This window comes from Pan troglodytes, chromosome 12 (assembly GCF_028858775.2).
Source record: "Pan troglodytes isolate AG18354 chromosome 12, NHGRI_mPanTro3-v2.0_pri, whole genome shotgun sequence".
Lineage (NCBI taxonomy): Eukaryota > Metazoa > Chordata > Mammalia > Primates > Hominidae > Pan > Pan troglodytes.
The window spans coordinates 89805207-89828045 of record NC_072410.2 but is presented as its reverse complement, the minus strand read 5'-3'; the positions used below and the strand labels follow the sequence as shown (position 1 = coordinate 89828045).

Below are 22839 nucleotides of genomic sequence, written 5' to 3'. Positions count from 1 at the left end.
TTCCAGGTGCACCTTTCCACATGGTTGCTTGGGCTTCTCCATTACATGATGGCTAGGTCCCAAGAAGGAAGAAGTGTTGCTGCCTGACCTTCCTGATGTCTGGGCTCTCAGGTCTTAGTATGGCACTTCTGCATGTCACTTTCAGAACAGTGACAAGTCCAGCTCAGATTCAAGAGAGAGGGAACATAAGCTCTACCTTTTTTTTTTTTTTTTTTTTTTTTGAGACAGTCTGTTTCTGGCTGGAGTGCTGTGGCACAATCTTGGCTCACTGCAACCTCCGCTTCCCAGGCTCAAGCAATTCTCGTCCCTCAGCCTCCCAAGTAGCTGGGCTTACAGGCGCCCGCCAACATGCCTGGCTAATTTTTGTATTTTTAGTAGAGATGGAGTTTCACCATGTTGGGCAGGCTGCTCTCGAACTCCCGACCTCAGGTGATCTGCCTGCCTTGACCTCCCAGAGTGTTAGGATTACAGGCATGAGCCACTGTGCCCGGCCGGCTCTGCCTTTTGATGGGAGTAGCAGCATAAAGTGGTAGGGAGGGGTAGAATCATTTGAGGTCATCTTTAGAGACTAGCTACCACGAAGAACCACAATGGTCTTTTTTCTCTTTCTTCCTCATTCTCACTCCACAGAAGCCTGTCCCTAATCATTGTGTGAGCCAGTGATGACAAATACTGGGAAGAAATCTAAGAAAAAATTTAAAAATCAGTACTAGGAATACATGGTATTTAAGAGATTGTGGCTTGGTCTCAAACTCCCTACCTCAAGTGACCTGCTCATCTCAGCCTTCCAGAGTGCTGAGATTACAGGCATGAGCCACTGCACCTGGCCTGCTCTTAATGATTATTTAAATTTATATTTGTTTAGTGATTACCCATTATTTGCTTACTTCTGACATACTCTGAGTCTCACTCGGATCAGAGATTATAGGAGGGGGAATATATTTACTAGAATAATTTCTCCATTCAGAATGTCAGAAATAAGAAGGCCTTTTTTTTTTTTTTTTTTTTTTTTTTTGAGACAGAGTCTTGCTCTATCACCCAGGCTGGAGTGCAGTGGCGCGATCTTGGCTCACTGCACCCTCCGCCTCCCGGTTCAAGTGATTCTCCTGCTTCAGCCTCCCAAGTAGCTGGGAGTACAGGCACCTAGCCACCACACCCGGCTAATTTTTGTATTTTATTAGAGATGGGATTTCACCATGTTGGCCAAGCTGGTCTCAAACTCCTGACTTCAAGTGATCTGCCCATCTTGATCTCCCAAAGTGCTGGGATTACAGGTGTGAACCACCATGCCTGACCCGAGAAAACCTATTGAACATTTTAAAATTTTATATGTTACTGCTTGGAAAACAGAGCTTTGCTTGTTCCTTTCAGCTATTCCCTGATGAGCCCTTAAAGTCCACAATTCTGTTTCAGCTTAATTTCTGAAAATAGTTATACCACATTTTCACAGTAAGAGAGCTAGTAGCCAGATGCATCATGTGTTTTGTTTGCAAATGCATCATCTGCTGTCTAGCTTCCTTCCATGGAGAGGAATGGCCTTATATTTCACAGTGAGGCTTCAACTGCTGCTCCCTTTTGGCATGTCGAAGTCTAATTACTGTGGTCTCTGTAGCAGGGGCTGTATCCACAGCCTGCGAATGTTTGTGTTCTACGATGATACTTGGGCATCAGTGACATTTGAAAGGGGTGGTTTTTTGAAACGGAGTCTCACTCTGTCGCCCAGGCTGGAGGGCAGTGGCACGATCTTGGCTTACTGCAACCTCTGCCTTCTGGGTTCAAGTGATTCTCTTGCCTCAGCCTCCCAAGTAGGTCTCGAACTCCTGACCTCAAGTGATCCGCCCGCCTTGGCTTCTCAAAGTGCTGGGATTACAGGCGTGAGCCATCATGCCCGGCCTTGAAAGGGTTTTTATTTTAGCATCAAAAATCTATGGCATGGCTTGGATTGCATTTCTTCTAGGCTGTTCCATCCTTAGTCACATAATGCTACTAATTCACCTGAAGGAATGCTGTCAAAATAAATCAAATGGTAATTTTAAAAGACTCTGTCTCATTCATTGTAGCTTTTACTCAGTTAAGAACAGTTTGGAAATATGAGCCTTGAGCATGAGAACACTCACGTAGCATTTTATTTTAGCTTAATGCTGCTGGCTGTCATTTTGCCGCTATCACTGTTTTACGCTGAATGGTTAAATGTGAGAAAGAAGGAACAAAATGGTAGCATATTGTGCTTGACTCAATGAGAAAGGCTGTTTTAGGTTAATGTAAAATTCCTATAGTAGAAAGAAAATTCTATCCCACATACAAATGTGACTTGCCTCTCAAGAGCTTCTTTAAAGGTTATTTTGGAGCATGTGGGGGATGAATTTGGTGCATAGGATAATAATAATTGACATCTGTCTGGTGCTACTCTGAACCAGGAACTGTCCCTAAGTGCTTTGCATGTATTAATTAATCTACATATAAGCGCTCTTTGTATTATTTCCATTTACAGATAAAAAAAATTGAGATGTAAAAAGATAATAGAAACAAGGCCACACAGCTAGTCAGTGTTGAGCTGGGGCTTGGTTTTGACTGTCTGGCTTCAGTGGACTCTGGCTTTTAGCCACTATATGACACTCGCTAATCAAAGTAAGTTATGTTTTCTTAGTCTTTTTTTTCCCTTTATTTGAAACCAAGTTTCAGATGTTGATTTGCAAGTTGGCAGTCATTTCTGTTTTATAAAGCTTATTTTTTATTGCCCCAGTTTTCAAAAAAGCTTTTCTTGTTTAACATTTTTGGCTGATGAAAATAAAAGTCAACTTTTCAAACAGATTATACGTGATGATAATAGTGCTAGTCATATGAACCATTCATAGTATGTTAAGAATAAGTTTCAAAGTAAAAATAATGTAAGTTCCAACATAGTACATTTATCATATAGTCGAGTGAATAGTACTCTGTCTCACATATTGTTTAGATTGTAGAAATTACAGCCCTTAAAAATTTAAGTATGTTTAAACTAGCCCTTAGGTGAATTAACATTTCTTTTTTAAAAAAAATTATTGACTTTTGCCAAACAATAAAAGTAATAACAGACTTTTAGAAAATCTGGAAAGTATAATATGGTATAAACAAAAAATTAACACTGTGTGTAATTTCACCACTTATAGGTAGATGATTCATGTTAGCATTTAAGTCTATTTGCCTTCCAGCCCTCATTCATGCATTTACTCCTTCCACGATTACTTACTGATTATCTTCTAGGCGCAGGGCAAAAGCAGCAACTAAAATAGTCTTTCTCCCTGTGGAGCTTATACTTTATTGGAAGAAGTGGACAATGACCAGATAAATATGCAATATGATGTCAGGTAGGGAAAAGTGCTTTGAAGAAAAACAAGGCAGGGTAGGAGGATAGAGGCACAGGGGCTGCTGTTTTGGGAAGGGCAGCCCCAGAGAAGGCTGAGTGATTTTAGGAAGGGAGCCTGTGACTGTCTGGTGAAGGACATGACAGGTAGGGACACAGCCAGTGCAAGGCCCTGTGATGGAAGCAGGCTTGGTGTGTCTGGGGACCAGCAAGCAAGCCAGGGTGACCGGAGTGTGGCACTCAAGGGAGTGCAAGGAAATGACATGGGAGAGATGGCAGAGGTTTGCAGGCTGTAAAAATAAGGGCTTTGCATTTCATTGAGTGAGGTGGAAGCCTTTGGAGGGTTTGAGGCAGAGGAGTAATGTCCTCTGGGTTTGGTTCTAACAGATTCCTTCTGGTTGCTCTGGTGAGAATAGACTGCAGGGGATAAGGTGGCTGGGAGAAGGGTTTGCGGGGAGGTGGTGAGAAAAATGGTCAGATTCAGGATGTCTTTAAAGTAGAGCTAACAGGATTTGGGGCTGGATTGAATGTGTGTTATGATAAAAACAGAAGAGTCACATATAGTGATAACTTGGTGTTGTGGGCTGAAATATTGCCCTTCCCTGATTCGCGTGAAGTCCTATGAAGTCCTAACCCCCAGTACCTCAGAATGTGAGCTTCTTTGGACATAGGGTCATTGCAGATGTAATAATTTAAGATGAGGCCATACTAGAGAGTGTGTGTGTGTGACGTAATCCAGTGGACTGATGTCTTTATGAAAAGGGGATATTTCAGCATAAGCATATATAGAGGGAAGATGTGAAGATAGAGCAATAAGGACATCTGTTAAGCCAAAGAACGCTTGAGGCTACCAGAATCTAGGAGAGAAGGATGAATAGATTATCTTTCAGTCCTCAGGAGGAACCAGTCTTACTGACATCTTGATTTCAGATTTCCAGCCTCCGGAACTGAGAGGTAGTAAATTTCTGTTGGTAGTAAATTTCTCATTTTGTGATACTTCATTATGGCAGTCCTAGTAAACTAATACACTTGGTGAGCAACCTTGTGAATGGCCGTCCCTTTGAAGGCAGTGAATGCCAGGAAGGAGCAGGTCTTAGAGTTTGGGGTGGATGGAGGTGACACAAGACATGCTAAGTTTGAGAAGCCTGTTAGATACCCACATGGAGGTGTCGATGAGACCGTTGGATGTGGAAATCTGGAGTTCCAATAAGAGGACAAGGCCAGACATCTAAGTTCGGGCACTGAATTAGATCGCCAGGAGAAGGGTCCAAGGATCAAGGAGGCCCTGGGAAATTTTGACATTTGGAGGGTGGGGAGAGAAGGAGGAGACAGGAGACAGAGCAGAGGATGGCAGTGAAGTGGGAGAAGGCTGGCAGGGCGTGGTGGCTCAGCTGCCATGGGGGACATGGGGAGGAAGAGGGACAAGGCCTCTGTGGCCAGCATGGCTGTTGGTCAGGAATGGAGAGGACCAAGAACTCCCACTGGATTTAGCAGCCTGGAGGCCACTGATGACTTGGACAAGAACAGATTCCGTGGAAAAGCGGAAAAGTGGATGCACAAGGCTGATTGAAGGGAGTTCAAGAGGAAGTGGCATTACATCATAAGCATTATCCCGTGTCATTAAAAATGTTTTTCAATCACAGGCTGGCTAGGAAGAGTGCATGGGTGTGTGGGGGGGATGAAGAGAAATTGGTTAATGAGCACAAACATACAGTTAGATAGAAGAAAGAAATTCTGAGTTTGATAGCAGAGTTGGTGGCTAAAGTTAACAACAATGTATTGTATATTTCAAAATAGCTAGGAGAGAGGACTTGAAATGTTCCCAACACATAGAAATGATAAATATTCGGGGTGATGGATGCCCTAAATATGCTGACTTGATCATCACACATTCTCTGCAGGTAACAAGATATCACATGGACCCCATAAACATGTACAAATATTATGTATCAATTAAAAAAACTTTTTGAACATTGTTTTTTATGACTGTATCACATTCTAGGATTTTAATCCTTTTTTTTTTTTTTTTGAGATGGAGTCTTGCTCTGTCACCAGGCTGGAGTGCAGTGGCTTGATCTTGTCTCACTGCAACCTCTGCCTCCTGGGTTCAAGTGATTCTTCTGCCTCAGCCTCCCGAGTAGCTGGGACTACAAGTGCATGCCACCACACCCAGCTAATTTTTGTATTTTTAGTAGAAACGGGGTTTCACCATGTTGGCCAGGATGGTCTCGATCTCTTGACCCCATGATCTGCCTGCCTCGACCTCCCAAAGTACTGGGATTACAGGGGTGAGCCACCAGGCCCGGCCTAATCCATTCTTTACTTGTTTTATGGGTGGGATGGTTCTAACTTTTACCACTATATTGGTTGTGATACTGCAGTGGACATATTTGCATACAAAATTCCCTAGATTAGGAATGACAAGACACAACAGGATGATTATTTTTAGGGCTTAATCCTAAAATATGGCCAGTCATTTACAGAAAGTCTGTACCAGTGTACACTCCTCTTGGCATGTAGGAGTGGGCTTGTCTCACTGCACAGCTCCCCTCCATGTATTTTTGAATTGACTAGAACATCCAGAAAAGCACTGTTACAGAGGTGATGGTAGGGCTTATGGGCTGAATTTTGTTTCCCCAAAATTCTTCTATAGAAGTCCTAATCCCCAGTATCTCAGAATGTGAGTGTATTTGGAATTAGAATCTTTAAAGAGGTAATTAAGTTAAAGTGAGGTCATTAGTGTGGGCCTTAATCCAGTATGACTGATGTTCTTATAAGAAGAGGCAATTTGGACACAGAGACAGACACAGAGGGAAGATCGAGTGAAGTCACAGGGAGAAGACGGCCATCTACCAGCCAGAATGAGGCCAACTCTGCTGATGCGTTGACCTTGGACTTTTAGCTCCCAGAATTGTGAAAGAATAAATCTCTGTTATTTAAGCCCCTGACTCTGTGGTACTTTGTTATGGCAGCCTAGCAAGCTAGTACAGTGGGCATTAGTGTTTTGTTCCTGATTTACAGGATGATGTCTCTGGTGGTTATACTAAATCATACTGGACCTGCATACTAGACACATATATTTAAGAATATATTATAATTTATCCTCCCAAACCTGATCGCTTATGAAACATAAATCCTGAATCAGTGGGGTCTATTCCCATTTTGCTGCTCTGTGGCAGATTTTAACACTAACATTTGGCCTGGTCCGTGTGTTATTTATTTCTCTCCGATTTCAGGTCTCCTGGTTAAATTCATGGTCTCAGGGAGGTCTTTCCTAACTCCCTGACCCCTACTGTGATCACCCCCCATCAGACACTCCTCTTCTCTTTCCGAAAGACTGGTAATAGTTACAATTACTTTCCCTGTGGGGTCTCCCTGGCTGGGATGTGAATGCCAAGGGGCAGAGATGATGTAAAAACATCATCTCTGTTTCCAGTTCTAGCCACAGGGCGTATGACAGTGCCTGGTGCAAAACTGAGCATAGAATTGTCACTCAGTATTTTGTTGAATGAATAAGGCATGAGTCAAACTTGGCCACTTGCCCAAGGGCACAGAGCTGGGATAGGGTGGGGGTGCTTCACACTCAAATCTCTGTGACCCCAGAGCATAGCTCCCTCTTGTACCTGTCTGCTCATCAGTAGATGAGCTTGGGCAAGGAGGTGTGTAGTCACATTTTTTGATTTTCTCTCTTAGGCTCGGTAGTAGCTCCTCAAGGAAACAAACCATTTCTAAGAATTCTTTGTATTCTTTGTGGTCCCTTGAATATAATAACTCACAGATATTTGCCAATTGTCCAATTAAGGCCGCCATGTTCCTCTTTCTACACCTTTGTTATTATGACACGTAGCTGTATGGTGATTCTTTTTCTGTACTTGTGTCTTCCCTATTGGACTCTGATCTACTTGAGAGCAAGAAATTTGTCTCCATCTTTTGTCTGCAGTTCTTGGCACGATGCAGGCATTTAAGAGGGGGCTCAATTGGATGAATAAAGATAACATGGATGGGATTAAAACAAATTTAAAGATTATTTAGAAAGGTGTTGTCTTCCTTTGAATGAACTCTAAAGATAACAGTTATAACAATATATGTGCATAATAGTTTACAGTCTGTAAAACCCAAGATTTGTCAAAAATATGTACTCATCATACATCTATACTAGCATGAATGCACAAAGTAAAATTATACTATTAGAGAAGGTGCTTAAGGAATGAATGGCAGTGAATAATGAAATAACGTGTTTTAATTCACATTATCAATGCTTTAAAAGCTGGTAGTATCACTTTATAGTTCTAATTTTGAATGGCTGTTAATACCATATTCTACTCAACCTTTATGGTTCTTTTAAATATTTTCTTGGCACAAATAGCACTGCTGTGGACACCTACATATATATATGCCCAGTTATTTCCTTTTTTTGATTATTAGAATAAATTTCTAAAAATGAGGCTACTGAAATATTTGAAACATATTGTTAAACTGCTTTCTAAAAAGGCTTGTACCATATTCCTTACCTCCTTTGCAGCACTTAGTACTAATATTTATATTTTCTAAAAAATTAGCCGTGATGTATCTCCTTGTTTTAGTGTTCATCTCTTTTGATGACTTTGTTAATTTGGACATTACCCTATAAGTTTCTTTACTAATTTCATTTCCCTCTGTCTAAATTATCTATTTCTGTTCTTTTTTTCATTTTTTGATTTTGGTCTTCCTTTGTTAAAGGCAACTTTTATTAATTTTTTTTATATAATAGCATTTTCAGAAAAATTTTTTTTCTGGGTTATTTTTTCCCTTTTGCTATTTTAATTAATGTTAAATGCTTATATACACTAAACTGTAGATAGATATTTTGACTTTTCCTTTTTTTTCATTGAATGCCTGTGATTAAAAAAAGTTATACATGGCAGTAATAAGATCAGAAACAATCCAGGAAAACTGCTGGTTGTTTTGTATTACATGACTTGTGATTTAATTACGTTATATTCTGTGAGTGCTTTTACAACTATTGACGGTATTGGAAAGAGTGTGTTTGGGCCCAGCTGACCACTGTTTTAAATTACATCACATGGTTAACAACCACTCCTGCTGAGCTTAGGTTTAGAAAACTTCAAGCTTCCAGAACACAGCTCTTGGGGAGCTGGGAATTCTGGGGCTGTGTACTTGACATAAAGGCATTAAACTCCTGAATGAAACATGAGATTCTATACCCAGCCTTTGTGACTTGTAGTCCCTTTAATTTTTGCTATGCTCAACTATCTGGTTGGTGAAGTTGTTACTCGTAAGATTAGAAAGGCAAATAGGGTAGGAAAATAGGGTGGAAAGAATGCTTGTGTGACTTGACGGTCTGACTCAGAGGGAAGAGAGAGAACAATGAAAGCAAACACCCATCCCTCACAGGTTTCAAATAGATTTTCGTAAGGATGAAAGACCTGTAAAGATTTATTAAATATATTGGTGATTGATGGGCATGGTTCACGTATTTAGAAAATTTCGTTATGTGGAATTCTTCATTATTCCAGAAGACTGGATAGAAAAGGCATTGGGATGTTATGCTAATTTTTTTTTCTCTTTAGGGATTTTGGAGGAGGCTAACCCAGAGACATTTACAACGAAACAGCAGCATTTATTTGGATTTGGTACAAGGAGCAAGCAGACAGAGTAGACTAAAATGTGTGACCTCATGCTATATTTCTTGTGATCTGATATCACTTAGTGTTATTGAATGACTTCAAAGGGCAGCTGGGAATTACTGTGAAGACACACACAGCAAAGCAATTTCTCACCTGCTGTCTCTGATCACAGAAGACACAGTTAGACTCACATTTCTCCCCAGGACACATGCGGTAGACATGCTGCAACTTGTTTGGAGAGAAAGGCAAGGGGCAGAGAGTCACACTGTTTGCACTGTGTGGACTGAGACAAGTTTTAAATATAACTAAGGGTTACTTTTTTAGAATTAAAAGCAGTAGAAGCTGAGCTTCAGGGCATGGGTTACTTCCTAAAAATACAATCACTGAACTTTTAAAGAACTCTAGGATCAGCTTGTCAAACTGGAGTAGATACGAATGTGAAAGACATCTGAGACTCTTTAGTACTTGGTGCACAGATTGAGAATTAACTCAGTTTTGACTGTTTCAAATGATGGAAGTATTTTCAGAAGACCAACCTGGTAGCCAGGATGGTGTAGGGTTTTGTTGCTTAACCTGCTCACCTAGATCTTGATGTCAGTGGGCTTTCTGCAAGCCCACTATCTGAGTTTATCACTGTCTTGGTGGCAGTTTTGGCCACTTTTTTTTTTTTAAGAGATGGGGTCTTGCTATGTTGCACAGGCTGGACTCGATCTCCTAAGTGCCTACAATAACCTCCTAAACGTTATGCCCCTTGTGATGTTCTCTTCTCTTTGACCTTGACCAGTTTGCTTCACTGTCGCTACTCTTCAGAGTTCCTCTACAACACGTTGGATCTGGTTTCTGAACTTGTTTCTATCTGTAACTATAACATAAGGTTAAATGTCACTACAGACTTTGTGTCTTTGCAGAGTTTACTTGAATTTAATTTTGATGGAAAAACATCTGCTTTGAAGGATTGGAGACTGCTTGATTGAATACATCGCAAATCAAGTCTGCAAGTGTAGATGTTATCATGTAATGAATTAGGAGACCATTGGCCATCTTTCCTTTATAGAAGTCCTTAAATCCCCCAGCATCATTTGGAAAGTAGTGGCTCTATGTTTATATCAGTCAGTCAACCAAGTTTAGGCTCCTATCCCAGGCTACAGAAAGTTCTGCATAAGCCATTTAACTGACCTCACAGCTTATAACCTAGTTGGCAAATAGGAGAGAACTGTAAGAAGTTGACTAGCATGTGGAATGTGAATGATGACAGTGGACAAGAGCCAGATGGTACAAAGGTCGTGATAGGGCTGGGTGGGTGGGTCTGTTAGTCACTTCTCACACTGTATAAAGAAATGCCTGAGACTGGGCAATTTATAAAGAAAAGAGGTTTAACTGGCTCATGGTTCTGCAGGCTGTACAGGAAGCGTAGCAGCTTGTGCTTCTGGGGAGGCCTCAGGAAACTTCCAATCATGGCATGAGGCAAATGGGGAGCAAGGCACATCACATGACCGGAGGAGGAGGAAGAGAGAGAGTGGGGAGGTGCCACACACTTTGGAACAACCAGATCTCAGAATCACCCACTCACTCACTATTGCAAGAACGGCATGGATGGGATGGTGCTAACCCATTAATGAGAACTCTGCCCCATAGTCCAGTCACCTCCCACCAGGCCCCACCTCCAACTCTGGGGATTATAATTCAGCAGGAGATTTGGTAGGACTCATACCAAACCCTGTCAGTGGACATTTGGGAGAGACTTCATACAGAAGGGTGGGAGAAGGGTGGGCTTGAAGCATTGGAGGTTTTAATTGTTCTCATTGGATTGAGGGGCCTGTGCTCCTGCATAGGGCTCCCTCTGTGCAGAGACAAGGAGGTGGGAATCCCAGAGGATGGGTGAGCTTCTGCAGGGGTAGACCAGTGAGAAGTGAGGGTGGAAAAGGGGGTTTGGGTTAGATGTAGATGGCCTTAACATTTACCCTTGGTCAGCTAAAATGTGTGGAAAGTTTTTGAATGAAAGGGAAAAAAATGATTCAAAGAGTAGCGTTTTAGAAGACTAGTCTGTCCGCAAGCCTGGATTAGGTTTTTGTTCCTAACCCACTACTTTTCAGACTTGGCTGTATATTTCAGTCACCTGGGGAGTTAAAAAAGTACTGAAGCCTGGAGCACTCCCCCTCCTAGAGATTCTGATTTAATCTGTTTGGAGTTAGGCCTGGGTTTGGGGAGTTTTAAAAGTTCCCCAGGTGATTCTAATGTACAGCCGAGCCTGAGAACCACCGCCCAATCCACTGATAAGATCTTGATATAGCCTCCACTCAGCCTCCACTCATCGAGCTGAACCACAGCACAGTGCTGGCCAGGAAAAAGCAATCAACTGATGGGAAAAAAAATAAAATTAAATTAAAAAGTACTTCTGGCTGGCTGGGGGCAGTGGCTCATGCCTGCAATCCTAGCACTTTGGGAGGCTGAAGTGGGTGGATCACCTGAGGTCAGGAGTTCAAGGCCAGCCTGGCCAACATGGCGAAACCCTGTCTCTACTAAAAATACAAAAGTTAGCTGGGCATGCATGCCTGTAATCCTAGCTACTTGGGAGGCTGAGGCAGGAGAATTGCTTGAATCTGAGAGACAGAAGTTGCAGTGAGTCAAGATCGTGCCACTGCACTCCAGCCTGGGTGACAGAGTAAGACTATGTCTCAAAAAATAAATAAATAAAAATAAAAAGTACTTCTGTGACAATATTTATAATGTTCCACATAGTCCAACACCTTAGTTATAATAAGTTTTCACGTAAATGCTATGAATTTTTGCATTGGCCATGAAGTAGATGGGGACAAATGTGTAGACTTTTGGCAATGTATAGACATGGAAAATGACATCTAAAATTGCAATAAAAATGGCAAGATAAAATGACTTTTATCATAGCCAAGAATTCAGTAGCCTAAAAGCAATTATAGCATGAAAGCTTGCAAGTATAAAAATATAAGTCCTCAGAAACTTGCTGCTGGAAGACCTGTTTCCAAATATTGTGTGTCAGTGATTCTCAAACCGGAATGTGCATCGACGTCGCTTGGAGGGCAGTAACTGATTGCTGGGCTCCAGTTTCAGATTTAGCAGGCTTGGGGTAACCCAAGGATATGTAGTTTCAAAGATTTCCCAGATGATACTGCTGGCCTGGGCACCATACTGTGAGAACCACTGATGCTTGCTGCCATGTAAGAACTGCTACTGCATGGGTCCAAATATTGTAGGAAAAGGGGCTTGATAAATGTGATAGAAGGACATGAGTTTTTTTTGTTTTTTTTGTTTTTTTTTTGAGATGGAGTCTTGCTCTGTAGCCCAGGCTGGAGTGCAGTGGCGCTATCTCGGCTCACTGCAAGCTCCACCTCCTGGGTTCACACCATTCTTCTGCCTCAGCCTCCCGAGTAGCTGGGACTAAAGGCACCCGCCACCACGCCTGGCTAATTTTTTGTATTTTTAGTAGAGACGGGGTTTCACCATGTTAGCCAGGATGGTCTCAATCTCCTGACCTTGTGATCCGCCCACCTCGGCCTCCCAAAGTACAAGTTTTGCTTTTTATGTCAGATGACGGGCTTCTCTTGGGAGTTAGGGAATCTGTCCTCCTCCAGTTCAATCCAGCCCCTCCTCATCTCCATGCTCTAGGGGGTACCTGTCTGAGTCTAGGTAGGGTAGGTAGAAGAGAAAATTGTCTTTTCATTCTCCTAATTGTCCTTTTAAAATGTACTACAAAGGGAGGTATCATATACATAGCCGTAATATTATATAACACGTTCTTTGCTTTTCTTCCAGTAGAAAATATTTGTAAGTTCAAAGTTTTTTTTTTTAATCTTTTATGACTGTCTCCCCACCCCCCTTACCCTACCACATGAAAAATTTGAAGAGTTAAAAAAAATGCTAACCATCCATGTCTTCCTTAAAACAGGTTCTTGCGGCTCATTCTTGGTGGTACATTGGAGGATGTCAGTCCTTGGCCTCCACCTAGGTGCCAGCTTTTGCACCAAACAGCCTTCCTGGTAGAAAAGACATTTGCAGTGTACCTTGGGCGGGAGGAGAAGCGGAAATCATTCTCAGATGTTAAAAAGAAACATGTTTCTAATTGAAAGCATGATGAGAAGGCACACATGAAAGGGCCTGGGTGGTGAGCTCAGGCCAAGGCACAGCTTTGAAAGCCCAGCTCAGTCCTTGCTGTGGCCACTTCTGTTCTCTTGGGTGGATCCCATTCCCATTCCTATGACATTCCAGAAATAACCGTGGCTGAGCAGGGACCCAGGACAGCATCTCAGATATAGCAACAAAGTTTGCTCAGTTGGTCAGGAAACTCTGATAGTTAGAATTCTGAATTCTAGAAACACAGAGCTTTTGAATTAGAATTCTAGAAGCAGAGTGTGGGAACAGCCTTTATTCTCATATTGTGGAGACCATTTTAGAACAAATCGCTGCTGCCCTCCTCATAACCCCCAAACACACACAAGTGCAGAGGCCAGGGTTAAGTGGCTTACTCCAAGGTCACCTAGGGAGCTGGCTCCATTTTTTTTTTCTTTTAGAGAATCCTTCCCAACTTTCTGAAAAGTTGTCAGCTTGGTATTCTGACACCCAAGGGCCATTTTAGAAAAATCATTACTTGCTGTAACGAATAGGCATCATGTTGTAGAAAGATGGGAAAATTATTTTGTCTCTTTTATAGAAAATCAATAGGTTTTGAGGCTTTTAGGTCTTGGTCTTTTGGATCTTCATAACTGAGTCTCCTGTTGTTCGTTTTGCTTGTCTATTTTGTAATTGCTTTGTGGACTGAAGCTTGTTTTGAACTTTATGGGAGACTTGATAGTGTGATCTGCCTCAGGACCAACAGTTTATGTAAAAGGTGAGCTGACAGCAACAGGGCAGCATAGTAAATGTATTTGAACAAATAAAGAAGGGACTGAAGGAATCATGGCCATAAGCTTATGACATTACATAATAAAACTTAAGTCAGTAGCATGTACACTTCTTTTTTTTTTTTTTTTTTTTTGAGACAGAGTTTCCCTCTGTCATCCAGGCTGCAATGCGTGGCACCATCTCGGCTCACTGTAACCTCTGTCCTCTGGGTTCAAGTGATTCTCCTACCTCAGCCTTCCGAGAACTGGGATTACAGGCCCCTGCCACCACACTTGGCTAATTTTTGTATTTTTAGTAGAGATGAGGTTTCAGTATTTTGACCAGGCTGGTCTCGAACTCCTGACCTCAAGTGATCCGCCGGGCTCCGTCTCCCAAAATGCTAGGATTACAGGCGTGAGCCACTGTGCCCAGTCAGTAGCATCTAAACTTCTAAGGGACCTTGCCTATCATAAAACCTACTTACTCTACCAATGACCCACAGCCCTGATAACTTCTCTTTTTAAATTTTTAATTTTGAGATTGGGTTACATTCTGTTGCTTAGGCTGGAGTGTGGTGCTGTGATCACGGTTACTGCAGCCTCGACCTCCTGAGCTCAAGAGCCTCCTGAATAGCTGGGACTACAGGTGCATGCCACCATGCCCAGCTAATTAAGTTTTTTTTTTTTTTTTTTGGTAGAGACAGGGTCTTACTATGTTGCCGAGGCTAATCTCAAACTCCTGGGCTCAAGCGATCCTCCCACCATGACCTCCTAAAGTGATGGGCTTACAGGCGTGAGCCACTGTGCCTGGCCTGATAACTTTAAAACTCTGTTTGGTCATGAGTGTGGTGATTCAGAGTACATACATCCTTGCAAATAGGAGATGAAGAAGTTGTTTCTTTTTGGTTGTCTTTCATTATTAAATTAGGAATGGTGCCTAGCACCTGGATTTTTATACAAACTAGCAGGTGTGTTTTGGGTGACTCTCAACCTTTCTGCCCTTGGTTTTCTCGTTTTCTCATATGTCAAAGAGTAGATTGGACTAAATTTCTGACACAGTCTCTCGAAGATCTGATAGCCTATACAACATGAGATCTGTAGGAGAGCACTTTTTGGGGTTGGGGATTGGACTGAACTTTTGTTTTTTGCCAAGTCTTGGCAAAAAATTTAGGCTTAAAAATTTTTAATTTTAAGTTAAGCGTATATTTAAATTTAAGCCACAGAACATAACTTTAAAATAATGGCAGAGCATTTTCTTACAATTTTTCCTGGATTTTCTGATGCATTTCTGGGAGGCAGATGCAGTAAAATGGTTAAGAATGATAGCTTTGGAGCTGGCTCACTTGGTTTCAAATCCGAGCTCTTCTACTGAGTAATAATTTTATGATGTTTAACAAATCACTTAATCTCTGTTTCTGTTTTTTCATCTGTAAAGTGGGCACAATAAAATATCTACAAAACACGTTGCTGGGGGATTACATTTGTTTATATATTTTAGAACAGTGCCTGTCACATAGGAAGCCATTCATATTAGCTCTCTTCCCCCTCCTCCGCCCAACTGCCCCACCTTCCTCCTTATGAGTATTAGTGTGGTTTTTTATTGGAGAACAAACAACCTGATGCTACTGTTAACCCTTTGGAAAAATTAGGAAGTCTACAATGTTGTTCTTCAAAGCTGTGCCTTCTGTTTTCTTTCTGCAGCTAGCTGTGTTCCGCCATGTCAGAATGGAGGGATGTGTCTCCGGCCACAACTCTGTGTGTGTAAACCAGGGACCAAGGGCAAAGCCTGTGAAACAATAGCTGCCCAGGACACCTCGTCACCAGTCTTTGGAGGGCAGAGTCCTGGGGCTGCTTCCTCGTGGGGCCCTCCTGAGCAAGCAGCAAAGCATACTTCATCTAAGAAGGCAGACACTCTACCAAGAGTCAGCCCTGTGGCCCAGATGACCTTAACCCTCAAGCCGAAGCCTTCAGTGGGACTCCCCCAGCAGATACATTCTCAGTGAGTGTTTCGAACTTTCATTTAGCTAAGGATCATCTTAATTACTCTCTTGGATGCCTTGCTTTAAATCACTGTCCCTTTCCTGCACAATTTGCAGAAATCACTTGGATAATAATGTTTTTCTTTCCTTTCTTAAGGCTTTACACGTTAGGCTTTACACATGGAATCTCTTAAAAATATTTGGTGTGTGTATTTAGCCCCTGCAGGAAATTTTACCATAAGTACAACCCATGGCAACCATGAGGATTATAGGGATCAAGACTGGAAGGGAATGATAAAAATAGTTATTTGTGATAAAGTTGTTAGTTTAAAAATTCTGTTTTTGAGGGGGGAGCTGCTTTATAGAGTTTTGAAATAATAATTTTAAAAAAGAAACAGTGTTATTTTTAAAGTTATCTGGAAAAGGTAAGAACTCAGCTTGCACAGAGAAACTACTCAAATGAAAGGGAGTCCTTGCAAAGAGAGAATTTCTCAACCTCAGTAGCAGGTTAAGTGTACCTTCTGTTAACACCATGTTTATCTCCCAGTTGCCGTGTGGGTCCATTTTTGGTGAATGAGCTTGTTTTCTATTTATGGGAACAAGGTTTTTTTTTCTTAGTGTTAGGAAGTAAGTGCTATTCTGAACAAAATGAGAACTCAGAGAAGAAAGATTACCCCGTTCTCTGAGTTGCATTACAAGCAGCCACTCAGCTGCACCGGGTCCTTAAACAAATTGTCTCCTCTTAATGAGCTATTCTATATGGATAATAAGATGCAGAATGTACTGCAACTATCACTTGTCATTTGTCTAGGAATGTAAAATACAGGAAGTTCCCAACTTAAAAATGGGCTTGACGTAGCAGTTCATTTGTAAGTCACTTGCTTGGAATTTAGAATGCTTCTTCCCTCTGCAGAGACAGCTTCCATATGGTGATTAGTATCCAGTCAGCCCACAGAAGTTATTCAGTCTGTTGCTATAGATGAAATTATCCTTATTTTTACTTCCCCTTCGAATAGACCACCTACTGTTTCTTCTGAGTGTGGTCTTTTTCTTTTCTCCTATTCCCTCCTCAATCCTCTTTTTTTTTTTTTTTCTGTTTTTCTTCATTTTTCTCTAATTTCTTCTTGTCTCATAATACTTCAGTTCTATTGTGGTAGCTAGATTTAGGGACTAGTTTGAAATGCTACTTTGCTGTTGGAAAACACATTCTGCAGCCCTCAACAAGAAGCAAAGGTAAGATAGGTATAGCTAATACTTAGTAAGGGTTTACTATGTGCCAGGTACTCTTTTAAACGCTTATTGTGTATTGTTCACTTACAGCTCACAAGGACCCTATAAGGAAGGTAACATTATTAAACCCATTTTACAGATGAGAAGACTGAGGTACAGAGTGGTTAAATAATTTGTTCAAGGTCCCACAGTTAGTAAGTGGCAGTATTACAATTTAAACAGAGGCAGTCACCTTTCAGCATCCATGCCCTGAAGGAAGGAGTTGGCAAAAATTTTCTGTAAAGGGGCAGATAGTAAATATTTTTAGCTTTGTGGGACATACGGTTTCTGTTGCATCTACTCAGTTCTGCCATTGTAGCACAAAAGCAGCCATAGACAGTGTATGAATTAATGAGTGTGACTGTGCTCTAATAAAACTTTATGGACATTGAAATTTGAATTTCATATAAATTTCACAGGTCATGAAGTATTATTCTTTTTTAAATTTTTTTCTCAACCATTAAAAAACATAAAAGTTATCCTTAACTTGTGGGCCATATGAAAGCAGGCTGTGGGCTGGATTTGGCCCATGAACTGTAGTTTGCTAACTTTTTCTCTAAAGGATAGTAGTGCTTTTTTTGTGTGTGCCAGAACATGAATATAACTGTGTGTCCTTGGAACGATATAAAGCTTTGATTATATCATAGCTAGACATCTCCCTTCCAACATTGTTTTGGATATTAAAAACAAAAAACAGTTCTGTGTTGAACTATGCTTTGGCGATCAAGAGTCAGATTACTGTGAATTACAATTAGTTTTTTCTAGCATTATGACTTACATAAACTGTAAAGTAATTTACAAGCAACATTATTCATCTTGAATATCACCATCCACTGTTAGAATTTGACCCTCTATGATGTATATATATGGATTGTTAGTAAGAACCATATGTCGCATGTCAGATAAAGGAACAGTCTATTTTTTTTTCCTTCCTTTTGGTAGCCGCGGTGTAATTTAGACAAGAATGTTGTGAGTCAAAGAGGAGGCTAAGGTTTCAGCTCTGACTCAGCTTTGGTAAAATAAAGTCATTAGGCAGTTTGCTTTGGAGACTTCATCTGCTGAATGAAGATGCTTTTTTATGGTAGCATTGTTATAGGCGTGTATATATGGGTGTGCCTACTGGTGTGCTTTTAAGTAAAGAGAAGAGATGAGAAGGGATGGCCTTGGGTGCCATCAATCCTGATATTAATAAACTGTATAGATTGCCCCATTATCTAGTCCCTGCAGAGAAGATTAAGATGTACAAGATCCAGTCCTGCTCTTAAGGAGATTTCGAAATGACAAATGAGCTATACAAAGGAAACTATACAAAGCTATACAATTAGCCCTTTGATTAATTTAGGTTATGACATAATCACAGTGAGTCATGTTTAATTAAATGGCCAAGGAATCACATGTGATAGGCCCATTTTGGCTACTTTTGAGAAATGTTACAATCCTTAAGTTATCTTTCAGATTGCCTATTTTAGGATATTTCAGGTTTTGTGTTTAACCAGTAGAGGAGGAGATTGATTAAGCCTCCTTAAAGTATTCAACTATATACATAAATATGTCTAACATGCCAGAATGTTTAGTGTTACGTTCATTGTGTGTCACATGAAGTGCTATCATCTTGATCACTTATTCAACAAGTTTTTATGGAGCATATTTTATGTATGAGGGCACAGTTCTGGGAGCTAAGGATAGATAACACTAAGCAACTAAATAAAATGTCTGCTTTCTTGGAACTTACAGTTTAGAGAGGGAGAGACAGTTGATAAATGACATAATTAAAATACACATTAGATATTCATAATTGCTGTGGAGAAAATAAAACTGCATTAGCAGATAGGACATGCTGGGTTGGTGTGTGGTGGGGAAGAGTGAGGGGTGTGGCAGTTTTAAATAGGCTGCCAGGGAAGACCCTACTGAGAGGCATTTAAGCAAAGGCCTGCGATAAGGGCATGAACCCTGCAGATATGTAGGGGAGAGGCAGAGGCTTTGAGGCAGGAGTGTGCCTGAGATGTTTGAGGAACAGCTAGTTTGGTAAAATTGTAGTGTTAAAAGCACATATTTTAGGCAGGTGGGCATTAGATGAATTGGTTTTACCTTTGGCTGAATTGGTTTTAGGCAACTTGATTTAGAACCAAATACAAATAAAGTTCCGTAGGAAATCAAAGGAAAGAGCAGTTGTTTCCAGATTTTGGAGTGTTAGTGCAGTGGAGTCCAGGGATGGCTCCTTAGAGAAGGTGTCTGTGAAAAGATGGTTGGATTCGGATGCATACAACTGGAGGAGAAGGGTGTATCCAGGGGAGGCAATGATGTGAGGCTAGGTAGCCTGGCACATTAGTTTTCTTTGGCTGTGTAACAAATCACCCCAAAACTTAGCAACCTAAAATAACATGCATTTATTGACTGACAGTCTGTGTCAGGAATCCAGGGGCTGCAGCCAAGCAGTCAGCAGGGGTGGCAGTCATCTGAAGGCTCGACTGGGGCTGGGGAATCCACTGCCAAGATGGCTCACTTTCATGGCTGTCGGCAGGAGGCCTTAGCCCTGGCACTGGCTGTTGGCAGAAAGCTTCACTTCCTCTCTATGTGGATCTCTCTGTAGAGCAGCCTGAGTGTCCTCACAGTGTGGCCATAAGCTTCTCCCAGAGTGAGTGATCCTAGATTAGGGAGAGCGAGGAGAAGGCCACAGTGCCTTTATGGTCTTGGTCTTAAGGATGCCACACCTTCACGCTTACCTTATTGTACTCATTAGTAGTGAGTTGCTAAGTCTAGTCCTCACTCAGAGGGAGTAGAAGTATGCTGCACTGCTTAAATGGAGAAATATCAAGGAATTTGTGGACATATTTAAAAATGACCATATTTAGGATATGATTTAATTAGAACTTGATAAATATGAAGATTAATGGTAATATAAGGTAATATAAAGCTCTAAAGGTTGCTTGAAAACCAAGCTACTGACTAAGATTTCAACAAAACAATTCCAAAAAGACACAAAATAGAGAAAAAAGTAATGGAGGGAGGCCTCGTAGCTTAAACAAGGCTTAAGAAACACATTAACCAATCACAGTATTTTGATTATGTTTCTATCCTGTTTCAAACAAACTGCTAATAAAAGAAAAAGATAACAATAACGATTTATAGGACAATCATGAACATGCTAACATTGATTGGAAATTTGATGATATAAATGAATGATTGTTGATTTTGGGAGCTGTGATGATGGCATTGTAGTTATGTTCATAAGGAGGAGAATCATGTTAAAGTATTTACAGATGAAATGATATGATATGTGAGATTTTATTCAGAATAATCCAGTGGGTTGAGGTATAGAGGTAATAAGATTGGCTTGAGGTGGTAATTATTGAAGCTTGATGATGGGTACATAGGGGTTTCTTACAAAATTCTTTTTATATTTTTGAAATTTTCTGTAATAAAGAGTAATAAAAAGATGAAGTTTCTTATGGTCCTGAGTGTGGTCCTGAGTCTTCAAAAACCTAATGCTATGATATCTCCAAGGATGGAAGAACTTCTGGGATATTCCTTGAAGTATGCCACCTCCTAATTGACAATAGTAACAATAAAACGTAAGCTCATTCTCTTTATTTGTAGTAAAGGAAAAAAAATCCCATTATAAAGCTATGCCAATAGTTAAACACTTTGGGGAGAGAGTTCAAGCTTGTTGCAGTACTGATAGTTATTACTGGGACCTTGTCTGAACTTATTAAAGGATCCAAGGAATTGGTCAGTAGTCAAACGGATGATTTCCTTAAACGATCTCTCAGACTGTAGGAGGGGACCTTGCTCAATATTGAACCCCCACCTCAACCCCACCAACTCTCTCCCAGGTTTCTCTCGTGTGCTTTCCTGTACTTACCATTGTCATGACACAACACAGTCTTTGATCTCTTTGTCCACAGAGGTATACAGAAAGGCTCCAATCAATGTTTGCTTAATATATATATTTAGAGTTTTGCCTAGAGAAAATAAGTGTTAATAATGTCTAAATCCTTGTCTATGGATTGTTTCACGAATGCTTATATTGCAGGACGTACCCTTCTCTCTTGGAATAGTAGCATTTGCCTTTGTAAAGCCCTGAACATTTTGCAGAGTATTTTCCATTCCTTATGGTATGTGGTCTGCCCAACGAGTCTATGAGGTAGTTGAAGGTTTTGATCCTACTTTATTATGTGGAAAAAAAGGCAGTGAACGAAAGTTGAACAAAAGGAACTCACTCCAAGGTGCTCAGTGCTCAATTCATGACACCTGGGGAATGGGATGAGAACTAAAAATTTGAACCAATCACTGATTTTATCGTGTTATACACATTTATTTAAACTTAAAAAGATGTTAAATTGAAATTACATACAGAAAAGTACAAAAGTCAAAAGTGTACAGTCTAGTGATGATCCCAAAGTGACATATTCATGTAAGTGCCATCAACATTAAATAGAACATTTCCAGCACCACAAAGCCCCTTGTTCTTAGACTCAGCCATCTTCCTCCTCACCAGAGGGAGCTACTCTCTTAACTTCTAATGCCAGAGATCAGTTCTGCCTGTGTTTGAACCGTATGTAAATAATACGGTGTGTTTTTTTTCACTCAGTGTTATGTCTGAGATTCATCTATGCAGTTGTGTGACTATAGCTTGCTCATTTATATTATACCACCAATGCTTACCACATCATGTGAGTATACCACAATTCATTATTTATTCTGCTCTTGATGGATGTTTGGATTTTTTTCAATTTTTGGCTCTTTTATCCCAGCTTGACTAAGGTATAATTGACAAATAAAAATTGTATGTATTTACAGTATACATGATATTTTAAAATATGTACACATTGTAAAACGATTACCACAATCAAGCTAATTAACATATCTCTCATCCCACATAGTTACCATTTTTGGTTTGTGGTGAGAATGTTGAAGGTCTACTCTCTTAGCAAATTACCAGTATACAGTATACAGTATTATTTACTATAGTCACCATGCTCTTTGTTAGATCTCTGTAACTTGCTCATCCCACGTAACTAACATTTTATACCCTTTGACCATTTTTTGGTTCTTAATACTGCTGTATAGGTATGTATATGTGAAAATTCTAGAGGAAGGCCGGGTGCAGTGGCTCACACCTGTAATCCCAGCACTTTTGGAGGCCTAGGCAGCTGGATCATGAGGTCAAGAGATCAAGACCATCCTGGCCAACATGGTGAAACCCCTTCTCTACTTAAAAAAATACAAAAATTAGCGGGGCATGGTGGCATGCGCCTGTAGTCCCAGCTACTCAGGAGGCAGAGGCAGGAGAATCGCTTGAACCCGGGAGGTGGAGGTTGCAGTGAGCTGAGATCGCACCACTGCACTCCAGTCTGGTGACAGAGCAAGACTCCATCTCAGAAAAAAGAAAAAGAAATTCTACAAGAAGACCTTTTTGAAATAATCACCAAGCCCAACTGGATATAGCAGTGTGGTAGTTTGAGAAGGACTTCCTAATCCATGAAAACCATGTAAAGTTTGATCATATCATTAGCTATTGGTCAGACCTATTTTGTTGTTTGAGAAAAACAGACACATGGGGAAAATGGTGAGGTGAGGTAGTGTGTTGAGGAGCTGGAAGTGAGCAGCTCTTAATTTTTTCCTCCTGAGACTGAGTTCGGAAGAAGAGTAGACCATGGCATGGAGGTGGGAGAGACAAGGACAGAGTTGGGGAGGTCACTGCCTCACACTTCTGCTCACACCGCTGGGTCTGGTGGAAACTCAAAGTTTGTATCTAAAAATGGGAG

The 22839-nt window shown here is 40.8% G+C and overlaps 1 protein-coding gene across 9 annotated transcripts in view; it reads left to right on the top strand.

Moving 5' to 3' along the window:
* Positions 1-22839, top strand: part of LTBP1 (latent transforming growth factor beta binding protein 1) — a 450758-nt gene that overhangs the window by 58356 nt on the left and 369563 nt on the right. For all 9 annotated transcript variants that reach the window (XM_009442275.5, XM_515398.8, XM_063789991.1 and 6 more), the window contains exon 3: positions 15525-15822. In XM_009442275.5, coding sequence (XP_009440550.2) covers positions 15525-15822 — 298 coding nt within the window. The remainder of the gene's footprint in view (positions 1-15524; positions 15823-22839) is intronic.